General features: G+C 33.7%; 2 protein-coding genes across 2 annotated transcripts; one reads left to right on the plus strand and one right to left on the minus strand.

Annotated features, from left to right (window-relative positions):
* Nucleotides 1-1,079: 1,079 nt before the first annotated feature.
* Nucleotides 1,080-5,051, minus strand: LOC128203441 (heat shock 70 kDa protein 12A-like). The gene is made up of 3 exons (XM_052904854.1): nt 4,875-5,051; nt 4,292-4,427; nt 1,080-2,128 (listed from the first exon to the last, which is right to left on the minus strand). Exons 1-3 carry the CDS (start codon nt 5,046-5,048, stop codon nt 1,080-1,082), a joined length of 1,359 nt encoding a protein of 452 aa, XP_052760814.1. The 5' UTR covers nt 5,049-5,051.
* Nucleotides 5,052-19,059: 14,008 nt separating this feature from the next.
* LOC128245777 (heat shock 70 kDa protein 12A-like) lies at nt 19,060-21,934 on the plus strand. Its single transcript, XM_052964006.1, has 4 exons — nt 19,060-19,347; nt 19,893-20,111; nt 20,386-20,521; nt 21,132-21,934. The coding sequence occupies exons 1-4, from the start codon at nt 19,060-19,062 to the stop codon at nt 21,932-21,934; spliced, it is 1,446 nt and encodes a 481-aa protein (XP_052819966.1).
* Nucleotides 21,935-23,733: the final 1,799 nt, after the last annotated feature.

The raw sequence follows: 23,733 nt of genomic DNA on the forward strand, positions 1-23,733 counted from the left end.
AAGAGGGGGAAACAATTGGTTTTAATAAAATCCTGAACTATAATGTTTGACGTATGTTTACAACTAGAGTTGAGTGCACTTCAACATATTTTTATTTCAAATAATCCTTTCCACATAACTGTTGTCAAATAACTAAATCCTGAAACTATAAATAAAATATCCTTAGTTACAATGGAGTTCAGGTATAGTCATTCCTCATGTTAAATATATAGTTGTTTCATCTTAACCAAAGTTTGAAACAATATGTATGTCATGGTTAACTTTAAAACTATTGACAAGTAACTAACTAGCTATATAGGTGACAGTTCATTTGGTATATGATGAACATATTTATTCAATAAAACTACAGGGACAGTCCCAGTAGCCGTACGCACCTGATTTAAGGCAAACTGCTAAGACCTATTAGACAGTAAACAACACAGAATTACATCACATACATCAATATAAATTTATCAACAAACATTATAAATGGTGTTAAGGGGAAAGTTCAATAAACATTTACCTCTTACAAATGCTTTAGAAACTGCAAATACTTGCACATAAAGAAGTTTATTTTGTACGGATGATTTCGTTCTAATATATTTCTGCACAAATTGAAGCTCTGTGTTTATTATAATTTATCGTAACAGGTCTTTCCAGTAATCAAAACTAGACAATCAGTTAAACAAATAATCATGACATTCATGTTATTTTTACTTAAAAGACTATAGATTATAGACCACTAAATAATTTCCTACATATTCTATAGTGAACTTATATACTAGAAATTTTAACTTTGTCCACACCAAGCTGATGTATTTGTTGTCGGACTCTTATCTTAAAGAATAGAGCGAGCGAGCGGAACAATAAAAATATTTCAATATTTGATTTTAGGAGATGGCTAAGCATTGAACAGAACGTTTTTCATACTCATATATAATTTGAATCATGCTTGAAACAATCTTCAACTAAAAGTGATATGTACACAAAATGTATTCAAACATATTAAAAAAGTTTCATAAAACAAATAGTAATATGTATACACAAAGAGTTATTTTGTTTCAAGTAAAAACACGGTTATCGATTCTGACCGCTTCGTTTTATTTAAAGCACTGAAAGGTCATGTAGGATTCCCTTCCATTGTTCGTCTTTTTGAAAAGAAGTTCTGTATCGCCGAACATGAACGTATTTTCGATACTCTGCTGTTCAAGCGGAATATCTTTTCTGTTTTCAAGTTCGATCGTCCCGAGCAGTTCACATCCGGGGTCTGTTGTGTACTCTGGGTTCTCCTGTGTCGTCCTGTACACAGGTGTGTGGGATATTTCACTAGTAGGAATACTCTTCCTGGTCACCTGTTGATCCACTCGCACCTCTTCGTTCACTCGTACGTACACAGAGAAACAATTAGGCACCCGCCACTTTCCATTCAGCCGAACCCTCTTCTCCTTTGGATGCTTCTTTTCATCAAAGTAGTCAAACACCGCTGTCCCATACGTGTACTTCATAATCCTAGAGGAGACAATGGCGGGGTTGTGTCCAAACCTCACGGCGCCTTTCAAAACGGCGAGGCCCGCGCAAGCAGGTACGATCAGCTTTATGCCTAATATTTCATTCCTCATTCTCTCCTGAACGTAAGGGCTTTCACCGAAACCGCCTACCAGAATAACGGTTTGAATGCTTTTCATCTTTGGTTCTGCTAAAAGAGATTTGATATGCTGGATCAGCAGATCGATTGGTTTTTTAAACCATGATTGGACAATTGTTGAATCTATCCTCAGCTTGTCTTTGCCTCTCGTAGTGATAGCATTTTCCCGCACTTGTAAGGACCCAATTCGTTCCTCCAAAGATTTGGATGAATATTTTTCCGCAAGATCCCTCAGTGAGGCAGACATACGAACAGTTATCTGCTTTATTTTATCAGGGTCAAATGATCGTTTCTTATGTTCAAATTCCCGAGAGATGTCGAAATAATCGCTCATTTCCGTCTTTCGGAGGTCGGTAAAAGCTTTATCTCCAAAAAGTTCTTTTAACATGTTCATGTAATTTTCATCAACATAGATGCCTCCCCATGGACCCCCACTGGCTTTGTGGATTTCCTTCAGGCTTCCATCTGGTTTTCGTTCATGAGCAGATATATCTGCGGTGCCTCCTGGATTTTAAAGAAAGTAATCACTGTTTTGTTTCATAAATAATTTATTAGCACTGTACTTGTTTGATATAAATAAGATCCACAGCAAATGAAAGGGGGTCCCGCAAATATAAATTCATATCTGTAAAAGTCATCGTTCCTATCATTAGCTACTTAGTGGTCAAAATGCCATAGCGTTTATTTTCACTGGAGCTTCATTACAGTAACCGGGTGGTTTCGATTAGATATTCTGAGAAATGTCCTGTTTTTTGCTAAACGAATATCTGACTTGATAACATCGAAGAACAATCGGTTTCGGCTAAGATATATCGCTAATGGCTTATTTAAGCATTGTTAAGGAAAAAAGTTTAATTACTATTTTTACTAAAATTCATTCAAAACGGTTAGGCCTAGCTAAATTTTACGTCAATAAAACTAATGATTGACGAGCTCCTTTTTGTGACGATAGCCAGTAAAATCCTTTCATTATTGTCACGGACCGAGTCGAGGCAGGTTGCCTAGTTAAGATCTGAGAGACAGCTTTGTAAATAAATAAATAATTGCTAACCATAAAACTTGTATCATCGGACTTTTTTTTTTTTGACTTTATAAATATACGATTGGACGGCTTTGTGTATAGTACGCAGATTGGTGCTCGGTTGCTAAACATTAGTTATCAAGGTTTTGACTCTTTAAAACATAATTCGATACAACCTTGAAGGGTTTATAACAATGTTCAATTGTGTGATAGGATTAAAAATATCATTGTGTATAAACAAGCTATGGTAGCCAAAAGTGAATACTCGAGTGGCATAATAGAATAACAGAACGTTGTGGAAACGTACTTATTACGACAAACTCCTATACTTGTACTATGCCTTTCAGGCAAAATATTTAATAAAAAATCACTAAACTGATTTGAAAACAAGAGCTGTCACAGTATGTGACGAATGCCCCCGAATGTGACATTGACCTATGAACAAGGTAAGTACATAATCAGTTAAAGATCAAACAGCCACATGTCGCCTTAATGTGCCAAAAAACTTTACCATGGGATTGAATATCCTGTATACTTGACAACAATACAGAGTTGGTATTGCAAATGTGACATTGCCTTTACTTGTCAAATACATATGGCAAGTTATTTTAAATTGCCTCTGAACATAAAATATAACACCCATACTTAGCAACCTACACTCTTATGTCCTTATATTCAGCATTCCATTGTGAATAAACACTAAGTGTATCTTTCACGTTAGAGGTAGGGACATGAACCGTGTACGCGACACGTCGTCTGGGTATGTCGAACACATGTTGCAAGTTATTTTAAAATATGTCCATACAAGAGAAAGTTACAGCCCGGACACGGCAACCTTTACTCTGTTCCTACATGCCTATATGCAGCATTCCATTATGAATAAACACCTAAGTGTGACCTTGACCTTAGAGATAGGGACACGAATCTGCACGCGACACGTCGTCTTAATATGTCGAACACATGTAGCAAGTTATTTTAAGATATGTCCATACAAGAGAAAGTTACAGCCCGGACACGACAACCTATACTCTATGTCCTTATATGCAGCATTCAATTGTGAATAAACATCTAAGTGTGACCTTACCCTTAGAGGTAGGGACACGAGTCTTGCACGCGACACTTCGACTAGTTATGTCGAACACATGTGGCAAGTTATTTCAAAATATGTCCATACAATCGAAAGTTACAGCCCGGATATGACAACCTATACTCTATGTCCTTTTATGCAGCATTCCGTTGTGAATAAACACTAAGTGGGACCTTGACCTTAGAGGTAGGGTCAAGGGTCTTGCACGAAACACGTCGTCTTGGTAATTTATTTTAAAATCTGTTAAAAAAGTTACGGACGGACGGACAGACGGACGGTGCGATTTTAATATGCCCACCTTCGGGGGCTTAAAAATATACTAACATGTTGATGAAAACATAATGCAGATGATGTGGTAAGTTCGTATAACGACATAGAAAGGCAAATGCAGTCGATTATCCTAACATATTTGTGTTAATTAATTATTCTGGCTAATTACTTTCAAAATTCAATAAAAAAGTGTTTCGAACTCAAAAGGCTTTGCAAAAGAAAAAACAAACATTTAAAGGCTATGTTTACAGTCGGATAAATTCGTAATGATTTAATCATTGTACACAACCTCCGAGATCGACCACCATGTATTGTGCTCCTTGAACCATTACAGCGTCCTTGGTGCCCGTATTCAGCGTCTCACACCAGATTGAGGCACATTCAGGCTCCAATGCCAGTTTTAGGCGACTTGTGTCGATTCCAGCCTATAAAAAAATGAGCCATCAAATTGTTATTATCCTAGATGTGTTACACAATTATACCTCAGTATGCTACAGTAAATATGCGGTTTAAACATATTTTTAGGAAATAAATGCAACTTTTATTACGTACTGTTATTATTTAATGTACGTGCTACACATGTAATTCACCGACGAGAGTCTAACTGAGAAAGTTTAAAATGAACCAGTATAATACACTAACAGTCATATACGATATTATCGTATATCCAGCTTTCATTCAAATAAAATAAATACGAGACTTTTGTAGACTGCATGAAAAGAGAATATGAATACGATATGTTTTGTATTATATAGGAAATATGACACACGACTCTGGCCATATGAAATATAAAATTTTAGGGACAGGCCCGCCAAAATGACCCTCAGAAGTTGGTAATATTTTTACCAAGTTTTTCTAAAACTAATTCTTACTGCAACTGCTGCATCCCTCATAAATCTCTTCGCATTGTCATCCCAGATAGCCGGGATGGTCAATACATACACTATATCCGCCTCATTGATTCCTACATTTTGATTGACAACCGCCTTTAGAAGATGTTCTTTCAGATATTTGATCGACATTACAAACAGCGGGAATGCCTCCATCTGTTTGCCGCAAACGTCCTCCACTGTAACGTCTTTCGTCAAGTGCTAGAGATTACATTGTTTCTTTAGTTAATATAACTCATTTTACTTTCAGGAAATAACACTAATGGTCTTTAATACTTATGCGAAAAACTACAGAAACAAGCTGAGTAGCAAAATGTTTCAGTTGCTACTTGCTTAAATTGGACTAACATGTTTATTTTTCTCTAATAAATTATTGTTGCGATCAGTTTGACGATGAGTATGCATAAGCATGTCTTGAGCCGACGCCCGGGACTTTCTGTTTTCACTGACGATGCCTAGGCGTAAACCCCATTATTTATTGATAACAATATGTGGATGCCTGTGTAATTTGTGCTTGTTGTAATGTGGCGCTAACGTTGTGTTTGTATTATACATAAGACTTTTAGGTTAGTATGTTTTGTTTACTAAAACATACCTCATTACTATGCAGGACCATCTTAAACCTCCGAAAAAGCCTCCAGTCATCATGTGCATCATCTTCAGCCAGGTATGTATAATAATCTTCAGCCTCAAAACCAAATGAATGAAACTCCCCTTTCTGGTTTAGAAGGACGGATGATGGAGTCTTCAAGGAGGCCAATCTGGAAGCACCACCTCCTGCATACCAATTCGAGTTTGTCTGAATCTTGTTCGGGTCATCTCGGAGAGAGAAAGCATAGCCACTGTACGTCGTTCCAAAATCAAAAGCGGCCACTAACAGCATCTTGCCTTGGACATTGCTTGCCATTGTTGATAAAGTCACATTCGGCTCTAAAAAAGAAAGAACGGTGAATATAGTGTGGTCTAGTGGAGAAGGGGTCCGCCTCTCAGCCGTGAGGTCGTGGTTTGTTTCTTCTTGGTCTTAAACAAAAACATCCGGGGCAAATTCGTTCTTAGGAGAGATATTTACAGAAGAACGTCAGTGGGCTCGTTCTTAGTAGTAATATGCAATGGTAGTTCTGCGCTACTGAAACTATATATTAAAGGTATGAGACCTCCTTCAGCTCAATATCGACTAAACTCGGCCAATATCAACAATATCACACTCGGCTAATATTAGTTTCCTCCGTTTTGGCTACAAAACTCGCCGAATATAGGATTTGAGAAATGGGCCATTTTCATTGGCTGTCGCATCTCGCCTAATATGAGAAATATGCTGAAAAATATTTTTAAAGGTAGCCATTTTTATTTCCGTTTTCCTACTGTTTTGAAAATTTTGAGCTTCGTATAAACCTATTTGGAATACTTGAACCTATTGAATGATTGAACCACTTTGTACGGTTTGATATTACAGTTGTATTTATCCGTTGGTGGATTTTACGACTATTATGATTTTGTACACCGATATAATGGACGACGAATGTGAAACATATGACATTTTGGTAAACGATTTGCGAAATTAAGTCGAAAAGACATGCTTCCTTACAATGTACAGTGCAATGTCAATTTAAGGATGCATGACAAAATCAGCAAAGTCAAGTCTAGAAAAACAGACACCATGAATGAATAAGGGATAAATTCTAACGGAAAACGCCGACGTCTCGTCACCATTATGATATTGACTATAGTAAGGGCCGATGCGAACGTTTCTCGTGGCTCTTAACGACATTGATCACGGCACCGTTCATGTTATGGACGTTATAACTGACAATGTGAACTTACGTAACGGACGTTCATTGCGACAAGAGTGGACTTGAACTCAGTCCCTGTCATGTAATGGACGTTTCCATTGGTCATAAAGGACGTTTCTAATTGGAAATATATTTGGGAATAATTCAGTCTGCATTCTTCTTGTGTGTGGGGGCGCATTATATATTTAAAAAACGAAAAACAGTTACAAGTTTGAAGTAAAATTATAAAAGAAATCAAGTATACATTCGCAATGTGTAAAAAGGTTTCACTGGCGGTAAACGTAGAATGTAAACGTTGATTCTGAACTCAAGAAGCTTAAGTGTAATGCAATTGTTTAATGTATCAAAACTAGTTAAAGCTGTGTGTGTGTTTGCGTGCGTACGTGCGTGCGTGCGTGTGTGTTTAAAAAACGTTTATCGATTTGTTCTTCGCGACTGAACTGTATTAATCTTTCTGCTTTAAATGCGTCAGGTATATTTACTTGTTGACGATAATACAAACAAAAACAATTTATGTTTCTTCTTTTAAAAATATATGAAACTAAAAGGACAAGCCTAGAAGCCAACACACTAACGAAGACCCTGTTTTCAGGCACTAAACAAACGAACCACATATTTAAAAAAAAAAATCTTCATGTATGTGATATTGTCCATCAAGAGAAGCGTACTGTTCATAATGGAAAAAAACATGTTTCCTTAATCATAGAACAAAAAAGAGTGAAAAATAAACGTTGTTGCAAGAATATAAAAAATAATCTACATCTTTTTTTGCTTGAATTTTGATCATGAACTGAATAAGACATGTTAGTAAGGAACATGTATCGAATTATTTATTTTTTAAAGACGATTTATCTCTAACTATTTGTCCTACATGTTTCAAAACTTATCAAAAGAATACACATGTCGGAATAAACAACGTAAACAAAATATCTTCAACAATCCTATAGAACAGAATTCATCATTACCCACTTGTTCGGCTTTATAATATTTGTGAACGGTTATTGATTGTACCTTTCTGAAAATGATCTACTTCCGGCTCTGTGTTTTATTCGATGAATTTATTAAGAGATTGATTGCATAAATTGTTTAATATATTCTATGGACGTATGATTTAGAGAACAACCTGAAATAACCCACAAAACTGATCAAATTTAAATTATCATAACACTTATGCACTAGTGTATAACTACTTAACATATCGACGATGATGATCTTGACTAAATTGTATCTATTGTTTAAGGTAAATATATCTGGATAAATCAACTATGAGAGCCTTAGTATTTGCATTAGAGACGGGAAAAATACAGCTTATCAATGATACTATCACAATGCTTTAAAACATTTCAGATATTCCTTTACAAAGAACAGGCGCGTATAGATACAAAATCTTGAATATAACTTTCAACTGAAAAGCTATAGATCAATTGTAAATATTGTTTTTAAACCAATGTCACTGTCATTTTTTGTTCAATCTTATCTGTACTAGAGTAAATAGGGTTTATGTTAAGTCAGCCCGTGTTCTGTCATGATTAGTTATTTCACTGCCTACTTTGCACATTTAACAAAAAAGATGTAGATTGTATGAAGATAGTTGTTGGAATTCCTTGCAGGGGTAATTTCAATTTCCCTAAACAATTTTCACAAATTTCTACTGCATCACGTATTTACTGGATGCAATTAGTATTCGTCTTTACTGAGTTTAAATGAGTTTCGTCCAATTGTTAAATGTTATTTTATCATTTGCAATGATTTTACAACAATTAAATAAATTAATGAATAAATCGGCGGAAAATGTCAACAATTAAGGCTTTGTGACCTTTGACCTCTTTCACAAAACCTAATACTGTTTGTGCACATTTGTCAGTGGTATTTATTAACAGTGAGTATAGATAGACCAACGAAAAATCTAGAAAAATGTTTGTAATTGGTCGTTTTTTCGACGGATATATTTGTAGTGAATCTCTCAAATACAAAGCGGAGGAAATATGGAATATATAAAATTTCATTAAATGTCTTCAGTAAACGCAACATTTATTAGTACCTACTCTACAAAAAAGGATGTACATGAAGCTGTTGAAAAATATTGTACCTCGACATTTAATTTTAAAATGAAAATTTAAAAACGTTTCATTTTTAACCCTTCTCAAACCTAAATTTCAGTGGAAGGTCTCAAATGTATTTTATACTTTTAGAGATGTATGGAAATGAAGGACACCAACTCTCCAAGTTGAAACGATGCGTCAGACCTTGATAGGGATTACAAACCAAAGCCATGAGGTTTTCTTTCAGATAAGAAGATACCTCTCTTATCTAGAAGGCCAAACAGATAAGAGAATCTCGTGATCGGTTATGAAACCTTTTATACCTTTTTATTATATAAGATACTATAATAATCAAATTAATTCCATCAGGGCTTAATTCGGTGACAATTTCGGACAAATATATTTACAGGACATGATTTTGATTTACAAATGTATATTGCTGGGGTAAAAAGAAAAGTACATATTTAAGATTGTTTTTATTTCTTTTGTATGTTTAATTCTATTTGGAATTAATAACGGCTTTTGTATTATGTTTTCAAAATATTTAAACAATTGTATGCACTGGATTGACGATTATTACAACGAAGAAAATTACTAGCGAGTTCTGATCAGAGATAATCATATGCAAATCAGCATACTTACCTGAAGTCGGGTAGAAATTTTACTTTTTTTCTTTCCAGTAAAATGACACTAGTTTAAAAATCAAATATTTGTTTGAAATAGGAATAACGTTATGGTAAAAAAAGAAAGAAAATATCTGTAAAAATATTAAAGAAGCATGCAACAAAATGAGCAATCCAATCGGCCACAAATTATAAAACATACCTCGTGAGTCCTTTACATGATAAAACATTATGATGTTGGCGCCACCAATAGCTTGGGCGCAATATTAGATACAACAGTTGTAAATACACCTGACCCATAGCATTTAGATATATGATATCTGAGAAATTATGCACGAATAAGTGTTGAATCGGGGACTCATCGAGTATATGCAGTTACATATACGCTTGTATTATCCCTTGCAAATGATAGGTATACATTTTGAATTAAATGATCTGTATTCTGTTTTTAACATTGATGATTGAATATTCCAAATATAACATTTTTTTGTATGAAAACGAATTTCGTACCTGCGAAATTTCCTTTAGACAAAAGAAAATCCCCGCCATAAAAATATGACACAGTCGGACAAGAAATCGACTATCGATCTTTCAAAGAATAATTAAGCCAGTATTTCACTTCCTTTGAGGTAAAATGCATCCTATTTGTACAAACGATATATCTTATCTTGTTTAGATAAGTCTTGACAGGCGAGCAGATTATTCACATTAAAGTCAAGTTATTGAAAATTTCAAATCAAAAATACACTTAGTATGTTCAGTTGACCAGTTTAAATCCCATTTATCGACCGAAAAGGTTCGGAATGAATGTTTACGTAAGAGCTACCGCCAGACCAGACATTTTAGGACGTTGGTAATGTTGCACCGGCCACTGGCAATCTGTATCGAACCGATACGCTTCTTCAGGGCATCTGTTTAAGAATATTCAAAACTTATGTCTCACTATATATATCGTTTACATGGTTTAGGCGGCCACACAAAGTCGCATCCAAACTCTGTCCATAGTGCACAATATTATCATTTAATTAGTATATGCTATCCAATGGTATGTAGAATATTGTCAGTGAAATATAACTTGACATGTAATTTTTTCATAACTATGTTGTTAACTTTATGCCAAAGGTATTGTTAAGGTTTGAATTCATATCCGTTTGACAGATCATAAGATGTGGATGGAGAATGTTCGAGGACGGCGTTCATAATCGTAACGATATTCAAAAGCAATACACAATTCTTAAGAAAAGATGTATTTATAAATGCCTGAATATTTTCCTTACCACGCACAAAAAGATCGCATTCAATAAGTTAAAATTTTCTATTTAATATTGATCGAATATCGGTTTGCATGAATTATAAGATAAAACCTTCATTGTTAAGATTTTGTGATAACGTCACATTTGTGATATCATTTGAAATACAATATTTATAACAATAAGTTTTTATATTTGTTAACTCTATTGGGAAGACGTATTTAGTGAATAAAAAGCAATATGTTTTTTTAACAATCGCCCCTCCTAAAATTAGGCTATGAAACTATCTCTTTAGCGTATTAGACTAATCGTCATATGCCAATCGATCACAAACTGCAGCGACTTTGAGGAACGAGACAGCATCTAACGTAAAAAAAAAATGAAATGACCTTAGTAGAAAAGAATAGGAATATTGAGCCTCTACGTTTGAACTTCATTGTAAAGAACTCACCGTGAACTATATTAGCTACATAAAAAACCTTAAATACCGTCGAAATTTCAAAATTGCTATATTGAAACACAATTATTCCGATGTTTTCCCCTACATAGCTGTATGACATTCACTGAAAAAGCCTTTCTCTTAGCGATTGTACATCAGCACAGTATCATACTCTATCCAATGAATAATATCTGAACGTATTATCTAAATAACCTTTACCATTGAAACATGGTTAATTCGAATCAGCAGGCAAAATGTCTGATTAGAGTGTCATCTTGCCAACGTTTTAATTTTGTTAACGTTTAAAATTCAAAAATAAAAGAAAAAATAACAAGTTTAAATTAAACAATCCTTGTTACCCAGCCCAGGGAGTCACTTAACATATGATGTGTCTTTTTCGCATCTCATTAGTAACATTGTAATATCTTATAATGTAAAATATGCTTTTAATAAGTACAATAAAATAAATGAAATCACCATAGTGAATAATATGTCAACTTTTGTTATCAACGTTTAATCAAACTCAACTCAGCTGTATACATATTGATCATTTCAATTTATCACTAAATTAAAGACTTCTTTAATGTAATGACTTAAACTAAATGCCGCAAAATCCAGGTGTTAAATTCCCCGAGGTAAAACAGACCACATATCATAGATCGACGTTGTCTAAATCACGTTCATTTAGGCACACAGATAACAGAGTGTACTCAATAGGACCTCGACGATTTATCCCTGCCAATAAAGGTGTGCAGATGACAGAAACATTATTGATGGGAGGTGAATTTTTACGTATAGAAAAATTCGCTACAATGATCAAAAGTGATCATTTAATCGTTTGACCCGCATGTCGAAGAGTTTATCAGTGATATTGTTTGTTACCAATGCCCTCTGTGAATCGTATGGCTAACACGTGGATTTGACACAATACAACAAATACCACACTTTTTCGTTACATCTTAACATCAAAAAGGCGTTAACGTTCAATACTACTGTTAAACAACCTTTGCGAAATAAAATCCATAAATTTATTGAAACATCATGACCTCACGAGACTATCCTTAAGTTTGTCCTGATGTGCGCTCTGACCATGACTCTGAGCCCTAATGAGGCACAAGGCATGGATCCTATGAAAGCGTCTCACCCATCCGGATAGCTAGCATGTTCATGTGAAAGCACCAACAATACATCAAATGTATCGATCATTCCACGTCCAAAAAAGCCTTAAGCAATTCTAGCAGAGGTGAGGGTGGACAAACAAATGGCCATCAATAGTACCCCTTCTTGGTCAATATCACTCACATCCGTCTACAGAACTGCACAGGAGTAACCCGAGTTCACAACAGACCAAACATGTAAACTTATCTGGACTTGAACAGCAGCCTATACTATTTAAACCACATGTATGTTTGGGGATACAGACCTTCTCATTAAAAGAACAGGTTGACTGGAAAGGAATCATATATGACCTTTAAAATACAACATCTTAAAACAATGAAAATATCCATATTCTCTGCACTCAGAATCCTAATCGGTTTCAATAATTGTAAAATATATTTAGATGGCTTTTAGGGTGTTTGCGTGTACATGAAACATATTTTGTCTCCATTTCTTTTGTTTTAAAGGCCTCCATTGTATATGTTATTGGAGTCAATACACAATAGAACACGAACTAATTACTGGCTAAATACCTGTTTAAATGTTACAATAAAACGTTTGTAGTTCAAACAGTACATGTAATGATATATTTGGTAGTATGTAAAGTTATTTATTCATTTCTTATGTTAAATACACAGTATACAGTGAATAATATAAGATCTGAAAGCACTTCTGTTTTCTGTTAAAAATATGATTAGCCTGGAAAGCAGAATATACATCAGAAAAATAACACTGCCTTCGCCTGAGTCATTTGGTTACAAGGAACTTGTATAGTCCTTTGGATAAAGAGTAATATACCCATCATTGATACACATAATTGAACACTTAAAAGTGTTTGTGTCCAGATCAATTTTACTACAGGGATTGTCCCTGTAATTTTCATGGTAATATCATAAATCCTGTCACAGCTTATTGCCAATAATATTCAAAAAGGTTTATTTGTATTCTAGTTCATCGACTCATATTCAATGGCCCCGAATCAATTAGTTATTTCGATTTGAACATATAAAACGACACTGGTTCTTAATCAGATATATATATGAAGGAATGTTTTACTTCAACGTTAATTTCTAAATGAGTAAGATTGCAAAAGGTTACATTTTGAAAGATATTTTAATAACGTTTGAAATATGTTTGAAAGAAGAAACATAGGAACCAATCATTATTTAGAAATTATTATATATTGAAGATTCAAAACGGTTACTAACTTGAAAGTAAGTCTATTCTATCATACAACCTTGTATACAATTTTTGTGTTTTAAGCAGGATGATTGGCGGGGTACTTTACGCAAGTCACATGACTTATCAGTAAGCATAAGCCAGTCACATGACTTATCAGTAAGCATAAGCCAGTCACATGACTTATCAGTAAGCATAAACCAGTCACATGACTTATCAGTAAGCATAAGTCAGTCACATGATTTATCAGTAAGCATAAGCCAGTCACATGACTTATCAGTAAGCATAAGCTAGTCACATGACTTATCAGTAAGCATAAGCCAGTCACATGACTTATCAGTAAGCATAAGCAAAACGTATGCAGAATATTCGAGGGTCATACTCTATTACATTTCGGGTGCCATCTAAACTATTTATTTTATCAACCAAACAATTTTCAAATTGAGACTTCATATTACTTTCTCGTTACAAAAATGCAAATATTTTTCTGAAAAAAAAGCAATCACAATAAGGCCACAAAACATTGCTAACTGGAAAACGTGAAAATTTTCCGTTTCTTGTAGTACTTTAACATATTGATGCAAATGTTGTTGTTTTTAAAAATGTTCCCTGAACATCTTTAAAAAAGCATTTTCGTCTCTTCAAACACTTGCATGAACGAAAAACGATTTTACTTGCTAAAAATTGAACCTTTAAATACATTGACCATCACTTTTTTGAAGTTTATACTTTGGTCCTTTCGAAGCAACTTTTTCACTTTGGCTGTTCTTTACTGACGGTGAAAATAAATGACACAGTGGACATAGTTTGGGGCGATATATTTTGTCTGCAAAACAATATTCAATGCCAGCTGTCGGGAAATGTAACTCAGAATAGTCTTAAAAGGTGATTTTCAGATGTGTTTCGTTTCAATAGAGACACTTTCAATGGTAAAGGCAGCGCTCTCAAAGTCAGAATGGTTTTGTCTCAATGTCTTGGCTGTTTGTTGCTCTTTCATGCACATTCTCTAACATACCTTTGGTCAATAAAAAGGATTTAAACAGGTCAAAATATAACTTAGTATGTGTTTGCTTTGGGATCGACTTAAATATATTTCTCAATAACGCGGACTTGATTGTGAATTATCTGCTTGTCCTGGAAGTCTTATATAAACAACATAAGACACCTGATTATTTTTTAAAAGGTAAATTTGACGATTAAGGAAGTATATTACTCGATTTTTTCAAAGATCGAATTCATATCACCTGATTTCTTATCAGTCTGGGCCATATTGTCGGCAGAGGTTTACTTTTGTCTAAAGGATTTTTCGCAGGTATGAATAACCTTTTCTTTCGAAATTTGTATGCCTTGAATTTTCAATAATGAATGTTTAATTCAAAATAAAGCTATTTTAAAACAACATGTATACATGGCATTTCAAGTGTTAATTCAATTGTATATAACTTCTTATACTCAAAGAGTCGAAGATTTGATACGTTTGCCTGATATTGCACAATCCCTTAAATATTTTAATATATATATAATATTTAAGGAATTGTGCAATGTCAGGCATACATTCGATTCCACGATATATATAAATAAAATGAACACAACTAAGATGTTTTAATATACCATATGAATTAAAGATTAATATTATATTTCTGTTTTCTAATTCATATATGTGAATTGCACAAACTCATAAGACATATGTCTGTCAAATCCCAATTTGTTTTCCAATATTTAAAAAAAAACCTGTCAATATCTTAAAATCTGATCAAGTTATTGTTACAACTTTTTAGATAGTACTAAAACAACAATTATTTTTCATGATTTATTAATAGTAGCATGTTGATGTACAGACAATTTTCGAAAAAAAAAATGTTCAAATTATCCGTCTTGACGTTTATTGGTTTGATATGATTTCTTGTATGAACACAGTTTTTTTTTAAATTCATATCTGATGTTTAAAGAAAACAGGTCTGGACACTGTACTACTCTTGGTGCTACGCTTGCCATGCCAAATAGTTTGTCAACGTGTGTATAACGTGTTTATCCAAGTTAATGGTATAAAAAGTATAAATCAAAGAAATATCATATAAAATATCAAATGCTAGTGTTATTAAAAAGGTACATATAAAAGAGTTAATTGCATTTGCATTCTGTATTCTATCTCCATTTAAAATTTAAAGCTACTAATATATATGTATATTATATATATATATATATATATATATTAGAAGCTCCAAAATTTAAATGGAGATAGAATAAAAGATGCAAAAGAAATTAACTCTTATACATTTACATTTCTTATCACACTAGCAATTAATATGTTTGAATTACAAATAAGACCCTTATCTCTAGAGCTCGAACAATTGGCATCGAATTAAGCCTCGGGAATAGATTTGATTGACCTAAAATATAGGTAAATCAAGTAAGAATGCAAAGGTATATAATACGAAAGGTTGACTAGATAACCGACCGCGCGGTTTTCTTATCTGTTTGGCCCACTTAGGATTTGAAAGAAAGCCTTATTATCGTTTAGGTTTTTCTGATCACAAATATTTTATCAAAGATGTCAAATGTTTTGTCAACGCTTTAAAATATTTTTTTCATAAAAAATAATCGTATTGAATGATTCAATATTGTCTAGATCTGGAAGTAGTTAAGATGTTTAATGTTATATAAACGTAATGTAGACACTCAAATACAAATCGTGTAAGATTTTTTGAAGCTAACTATACTTAACAAACCCGCCACTCACATTTTCAGAAATGTTCGATATTATATTGTGTATTTCCTCCGCTTTTCAGTCGGGAAATTCACTACAGCAATTATTGGAAAGTAAAATTATGTGAAAAAGCGGCCAATAACAGATTTCCGAGATTTTCGTTGGTATAATATTAAATATAGTGTGTGTTAACCACTTACACATGCGCACAAACGCTAATGCATTTAATGAAAGCGGGAAAGGTCACGGGCCTTTAATGTTTACGTTTTCCACCAGTTTATTGTTATTGATTACTTTATTAGATATTTAAATTATCGTAAAGAATAATAACATATTAAAAGTGGGCGAAATGTATAACACACAGATTAGACGAATACCTATATACATCATTCAATACAATCTTGCGAAAACTACCTTTATCTGTTTAGTGAAATTGAAAGTACACCGACATGCAAAGTGAACCAAGACGTGAAAGAAATGTACACAATTATTTTAAAACCGTTTTCAGCTGTATTTTGATTCCATAAAGTAAGATGTGAAATAACTATTCATGACAGAACACTTGTTTTCTTTACATATAAACAATCCTTAGTAGTTCAGATAAAATTTAGAAAATAAATTCTAACTAGTGTGAAGTGTTATGTTAACATACTTGTTAAAATTTAAGACGCAGTGAAATTGGTTTACCTTCCAAACACTATTGTAAAATGAACTGTAGTTGTTGTTCTTCTCAGTTGAAAAAAAAGTAATAGTTCATGCGGTTTGATCTATGATCGTCTTTTAATCTCTTAAAGACGAATATCCCTATTCTTTTAAAGGGGTTTAGATTCCATCAGTGTCGTGCGAAGTGAGCCATAATAATAAAAAAATATGGAACTTATGCATCTAAAATGAAAAAAAATGAAAAAATACCTATTCACAATTTTTAATAGCTTTTGGAGAAAAAACAATCTCATGGATTTCCATTGAATTCCATTATAACGCAAATTTAAATAATTTGTTACAATTTCAGTTTTTATCAGTTAAAACGGGTAGATATAATTGCAGCACATATATAGGGATTGAACTGTAACTATAAATTGTTCAACAAATAAGGATTTGTTAAGTATCGGTTAAAATTTGAAAACCCGAAATAGTATTATGATTATGCTATGAAAAATGAACTAACGTTACACAATGAACCAGTCGAGCCAGTTTGACGCCTCTGGTCACGTTACCAAATGAGTATGTATACAGCAGCTTGCCGGTATTTGGTCATTCTTGTGTTGGCTGCCATTAAGTAGGGCATGAGTTCTAGAGATTAAAATAAGAAAAACCTTATTATTGGAGTAAATGAAACCTGTTTCAAAGTCCATTGTAAAGTAAAATTGAGTCAATCCTGATAACAAGAGGCAAGAAAATTAATTAAAGTTTTTGATTTTCTATGGTAAATTAAAGTAAGTAAACGTAGTACAATCTTTTGTTGATTAAGCATTAACTAACCAATACTTGTTTTTACTTTAATCTATTACTTTACCAATAATTTGCAAAGAAGCCAAGAAGTAGATGGCTAAATATTGCTGAAAACAGGCTAGCCACGGCAAAAGGTCAATATATACTCAATTTTAATATTGTTTGGAAAAAACAACAGTACAGTTTTTATATCTTTTAAAGTGGTATGACTATTGTGTGAAGAGCCACTAAAGCAACGAATGCAATGAAAAGACACGTAAGGCCACGATAAGCCAATTAAGTCTAGGCTGAAAATGGTGAATCTCTCAACTAATGATTTTTTTTTGCTTTACAGCTGCATTCTGATTAAACTACACATATAACCGACCTTTTTTCCTGATGAAGCATGTTGGTATGCATATTACACTAATACATATTCATACGAATGACTTTATGTGCAATTACTGTACATAACTGTTAACATAAGTAAAATTTTAATGAATAATGTCATCTACAAATACATGTCCAAAGCCAATACAAATATATCAATACTTTTATGAATTCCGTGAAATGAAAGAACAATAACTAAAAAGACATCGCTTGGAATTGTGAATTTCATAATAAAGGCCGTATTAAATGTTCGTTACATAATAATGTCTAACCGGAACATGCACTTTTGCCATTAGAAACGCCCTTATTGAAGGCCGTCGGAAATGGCACTAATATGATCCGTATCAACTGAAACAGTTGACGCCAGATCTTTCACTTAATTTCTAAAATTGACTCTAATATGAGCAAAAAGGTGTAAAATTAATGTTGGTATGAATTGACTTATGTTTGTTTTGTAAGTGTCTTATTTTTTTGTGTTTCAGGGTCATACGATGTTATTTCGGCTCGACTGTGAAGAAGCTTCTAAGATTGTATGAAGTACATTCCAGTAAGTTTCTTTGGTAAAAATCTTTACTGGCTCCGATATCATTAAACTTATATAAGCATTTCCCAATCCCTCATTTTACCAAATAACAGCAAATTACGATTTAAAAAACTTATGTTACACTTCTCTCGTATGTTATCTGATTAATGTGTGCTGTTTTAATACAACAATTGAGTATTACTCTTATTACACTTATTTGTGTCGATCAAATACTCAAGTTCTATTAAAACCCTAGCATTATTTCTCTTTAGAATATTGACCAACATAAATATTGACGGAATCTGAGTGTCAGATATGTAAAACAAATAATTTTAAATTACGCTGGTATGTGTTAAAATGAAATAACTTAAGTATTCGATATTGAGACCTGGAAACCGTTTAATAATATGGTCGATTTCATATCAATTCGAGGTTTTTTAAAAATGGTTTCGTTTTAAGGATTCTAGGTGGAAAAAGCACGTGCTGTCTTTGTCGAAGAGCAAATAGAAAGATAAAGAATTACGTCCTATTTGTTGATAGGCGGAAATCTTTACCACTTCACTATTTTCATCTTTACTTTTCATTCTTGTTTAAGAGCAGCTTTGTCATACACGGCAAGTAATGCTAAACGCAAAATGCTTCTGGTGGCAGCTTTTGACTTCGGAACCACATACAGCGGTTATGCTTTCTCCTTCCGAGACGATCCCAACAAAATTCAGACAAATCAGAGCTGGTATGCAGGCGGTGGGGCTTCGCGATTAGTGTCACTGAAGACGCCGACATCCGTACTCTTAACTCCAGAGGGAGAGTTTGACAAGTTTGGTTTCGAGGCCGAGGACAAGTACGCAACCCTAGCTGAAGATAATGAGCACCACGGCTGGAGGCTTTTTCGACGGTTTAAAATGGTTCTTCATAACAATACGGTATTTATAAATAAACGAACTAAGTTTAACTTATATATATGTGTAAATATATATATGGATAATGATAGCACATTGGTTTATCCTCGAACAAGTATAGTTATTCAGCATGTTGATGTTAAACATGACAATTAAATGAGCATACTGTTAAATATCATTCACGCCTTCAGTAATACAATAAAATCTACAAGGCACCTAGTAGCATCAATCAAACTCAAGATTACCTTGTTTAAATCTTTACCTTGGTTAGATCTTGGTTTGGCGGAACGTTAAACGGCTAGGAAACACTCAACGACATACAAAACAACAAAACAGCAATCAGAAATTTCATTCTCATTCTGACTAATTGAGGGGATTACCACATTTGAACAGCCAGTGAAAACAAGTTTCAACACTAGGGGGAGTACTTAACATCCCACGTATCTTAACATTGGTCAATTAGAGCAATTTTAATCATGCAAGTATAATATGAGCCATCATCAACTTGAAGACAAAGTATGAATTTATAACTATTTGTTTCTTTTGCTAAAATGTAATGTTTTCTTAAGCATTTGACGAAAGACGTTACGGTAGAGGACTTTTGTGGAAAACGGATGACAGCTTTCCCGCTGTTTGTCATGTCGATCAAATACCTCAGAGATCATCTACTAAAAGCAGTTACCACGCAAAAGATAGGAATCGAAGAGACAGACATATCGTATGTGTTGACCGTCCCGGGTATCTGGGATGACAATGCAAAAAGATTCATGAGGGATGCAGCAGTTGCAGTAAGTCATTGATATTTCTTTTACGTAAAAGTATGCATATATATATATCGCTTCTAGTAGTATATCCAAGGATTAGTGCAGGTTGTTTAGAACATAATCATATGCATATTGGTAATGTGTAAACGTACAGTGAGTAGTTCAACATAAAGTTAGTTTTTTAGAACTTAAGATTCTAATCAAGCTTACTAAACTCAAATCCACCTTTAATTCTGGTGTTAATATTTGTTTAACATAGATATCTCTTTATTTTACCTGTATATACAATTTTGTGAAGGCTGCAATCGACCCCGCCCGCCTTAAGCTGGCCTTGGAACCTGAGTGTGCCTCCATATGGTGTGAAACATTGGGTACAGACGTCAGGGGCGCTGTAGCCATTGCGGGTTCACAGTACATGGTCGTCGATCTAGGAGGTTAGAATAATGTTTTGAGTTTAATCCACTTGAAGTACTAGCCGTCTTTTTGTTAATATAGGACAACTGGCCATGTAATAAGTGTGATACTCTTGAAGTACATAGAGTATTTGAAAACATCTCATAAATCAGTAATGTCCATGAAACGTGCACATTAAGTAAATATAACATGTAAAAACAACAAGTAAAATAACAAAATAATATAAATTATTGTAAATAATATAAATTATGTGTTTTAAAAAATTTGAACATTAACATTCCTGGGTCAAAACGCATACCCATAACGTTAGTGGATATCAGCCATTGTTTAAGTCATTGCGGTAGTTCACAATAAGTATGTTTTAGCGATTAACTGCAGGAGGAACAGCAGATATATCCGTACACGAGAGAAAATCAGACGGAACATTAAAGGAAATCCACAAAGCCAGCGGCGGTCCTTGGGGAGGTATCTTTGTGGATGAAAATTATATGAAAATGTCGCGTCGGTTGTACGGATAAAAAGCTCTGATTGACCTGCGAAAAACGGAAATGAGTGATTATTTTGATATCACTCGTGATTTCGAGCACAAGAAACGGTCCTTTGATATAGAGAACACAAATCATGTTTTAGTTTGCTTGTCTGTTTCATTGCGCGACCTTGCTGATAAACATTTTAAACACTCTGTAGAGGAAAGAATTGCGGCTATGGACATTCAGGAAAATTCTATTACACCGAAAGGTAAGGACAAGCTGAAAATCGTTGGCACATTGATCCAATCATGGTTCAAAGGGTCAATTGATCTGCTGATCCAGCATATAAAGTCACTTTTAGCAGAAGCAAAGATGGAACACGTGCATACCATTATTCTTGTAGGCGGTTTCGGTGAAAGCCCTTTTGTTCAGGAGAGAATGAGGAATAAAATAGCTGGCGTGACACTGATCGTTCCTCAAGAGGCGGGCCTCGCCGTGTTAAGAGGAGCCGTGAGGTTTGGACACAACCCCTCCATTGTTTCTTCACGGATCATGAAATACACCTATGGGCTAAGAGGGTATGACACGTTTGACGAAAAGAAGCACGCAAATGAGAAGAAAATATGGATGAATGAAAGGTGGGTGGTGTCTGAATGTTTCATTGTGTTCGTGCGGGTGAACGAGGAGGTGCGAATCGATCAACAGCAGACCAAGACGAGTATTCCTACTCGTGAAACATCCCACATATCCGTCTATAGAACGACACATGAGAACCCAGTGTACGCAACAGACCTCGGATGTGAACTGCTAGGGACTGTTGAGCTTGAAAACAGCACCGATATTCCATTTCAGCAGCAGATTACAGAAACTTTGTTTATGTTAGGGGATACAGAACTTCTCGTCAAACTTAGGAACACGGCTACTGGAAAAGAAGCCTACATGCTCTTTGAGTGCTTCAAATAGTTGACATGACTTGTTTTACCTTGTCGAAAACTCTGTCGTTAGTTCAATTGTTTTACAAATTACTTGGATGTCTTTTGAGTCTGTATATGTACATATTACTATTCGTTTTGTCTATTTTAGTACCTTAATATTAAATAATAAGCGTATTCACAATAGCTCTCAGAATATGAATGAGATTCTGTATATACAGTTAGTATGAACTATGGTGCTGCCCCCACAAGTTTGAACGATTTTGTCGGACACTTTAAAGTTTACTTAATGACTAAGTAAAACATAATATGAGTAAAGTGGGAACGATTTTCATATATGTAATTTCAACTTCAATCGAGTTACTATACATTTGAGATAAATGACACAAACGCATTTTAAGAATATTTAACAAACATGAAATAAATGAAAATTATCACATAACAATAATGATTGCATATTATAATGTTACGATCAGTAGTACTTGTATGTTTTTACTGGAGATGAATGGGCAAATATCCACTTAAATATGATGGTAAATCATAGCCTAACATTTACTCTATTACTACTAATAATAAAACAGAAATATCCCAAACCCTTAAGATATAAAAAGTATTGATAGTGAATAAACTATTTGTAGCCAATTTTTTAAAAAAAAAAACTGTTGCAGAATGTTAAATATAAAGAATGTGTTGTTGAAATTTAAAATCAAAATCAAATACGACTTTTTTTAATACCAATAGAACATCAGAGTCCAATAAATGACTTTTAAACCTTTTAAAATAACTTTAAGTGTTTGAAATGATCAATGAATTTGACAATCATCATGTTTAATAATTTTAATTAACTAAATTTCAATTCTTTAACAATTTTACAGCCCTGCTTAAATCAGGTATATTCTAAAATGAATATGTTTTACACATTTGACTTTTAAATATCCATGCACACATGTCTTCTTTACAAATTTAGTTCATCCAGGGTGACATTTTGTCTTACCTTTCAATACAAAGATTTATTTCTTTACATCTGTTGAGAAACAAAATTATTTGAATAAGTTCTTGTTAATATTTTCAAGACTTTTACAGGCCTAATACGTTTTAATAATATAAACGTATCTTAGTGTATGTATATCCATATGACCTCTCTTAACCTTGTGGCACTTTATAAGCCCCAATAAACATGTTCATTTTCGGCTATTCTAGGTTTTAAACCATATGAAACACATTATGGGAAGTGCATCAAAATTATTTCTTTTTTTATTTCTTACTTGACATTGTGATTGGTTCTGAAGTAGTACATAGTTATACCAATGTTACTTAAATTTCATGCTTGGCGAATTTTGGGACGTAATTACAGCGATGTTCCATTTTATTTACAAATATTTAACATCTATTGCTTCAATTTCTTCATAAATTTAATATAGCACCCACGTCATATGTGACGCTTCTTTATGTTAGAGAACATACATCTTACACAACTTTTTTGTCAACAATCTTGGATATTTTTCGACACGATGTCACAGCGATTGTCTATGTAATTATTACTTTTGTTTTGCTCTTTTTCCAAAGATTTCAGATGCCCTAAATGTTTTTATAATTACACTCTACCTTTTTTATAAAAACACGTATTTATTGTTATAATGCCTATTTGTCCCGACTGAAAACACTATGTAAAGACATGTCTCATTTCCATTGCAACACCAATATAAATATATTGTAAGCTACAGCAAGCACAGCGTGATCAAACTCAATAAAGGAATTTAACCATTAAAGCTATACTGAGTATTATCCAACTGCTTCTTTAATATTAAGAGTAAGTGCAAATACATTTAG

Source organism: Mya arenaria, chromosome 9 (assembly GCF_026914265.1).
Source record: "Mya arenaria isolate MELC-2E11 chromosome 9, ASM2691426v1".
NCBI lineage: Eukaryota > Metazoa > Mollusca > Bivalvia > Myida > Myidae > Mya > Mya arenaria.

What these genes read in the sequence shown, in the direction of transcription:
- LOC128203441 (XM_052904854.1), bottom strand. Translation starts at nt 5,048, where the DNA reads ATGGAGGCATTCCCGCTGTTTGTAATGTCGATCAAATATCTGAAAGAA. An exon ending in TGAGGGATGCAGCAGTTGCA is followed by an intron (nt 4,428 to 4,874) that starts GTAAGAATTAGT and finishes ATTTTTTTATAG; the next exon opens with GCTGGAATCGACACAAGTCG. An exon ending in CATGGTGGTCGATCTCGGAG is followed by an intron (nt 2,129 to 4,291) that starts GTTGTGTACAAT and finishes TTTAAAATCCAG; the next exon opens with GAGGCACCGCAGATATATCT.
- LOC128245777 (XM_052964006.1), top strand. Translation starts at nt 19,060, where the DNA reads ATGCTTCTGGTGGCAGCTTTTGACTTCGGAACCACATACAGCGGTTAT. An exon ending in TGGTTCTTCATAACAATACG is followed by an intron (nt 19,348 to 19,892) that starts GTATTTATAAAT and finishes TGTTTTCTTAAG; the next exon opens with CATTTGACGAAAGACGTTAC. An exon ending in TGAGGGATGCAGCAGTTGCA is followed by an intron (nt 20,112 to 20,385) that starts GTAAGTCATTGA and finishes AATTTTGTGAAG; the next exon opens with GCTGCAATCGACCCCGCCCG.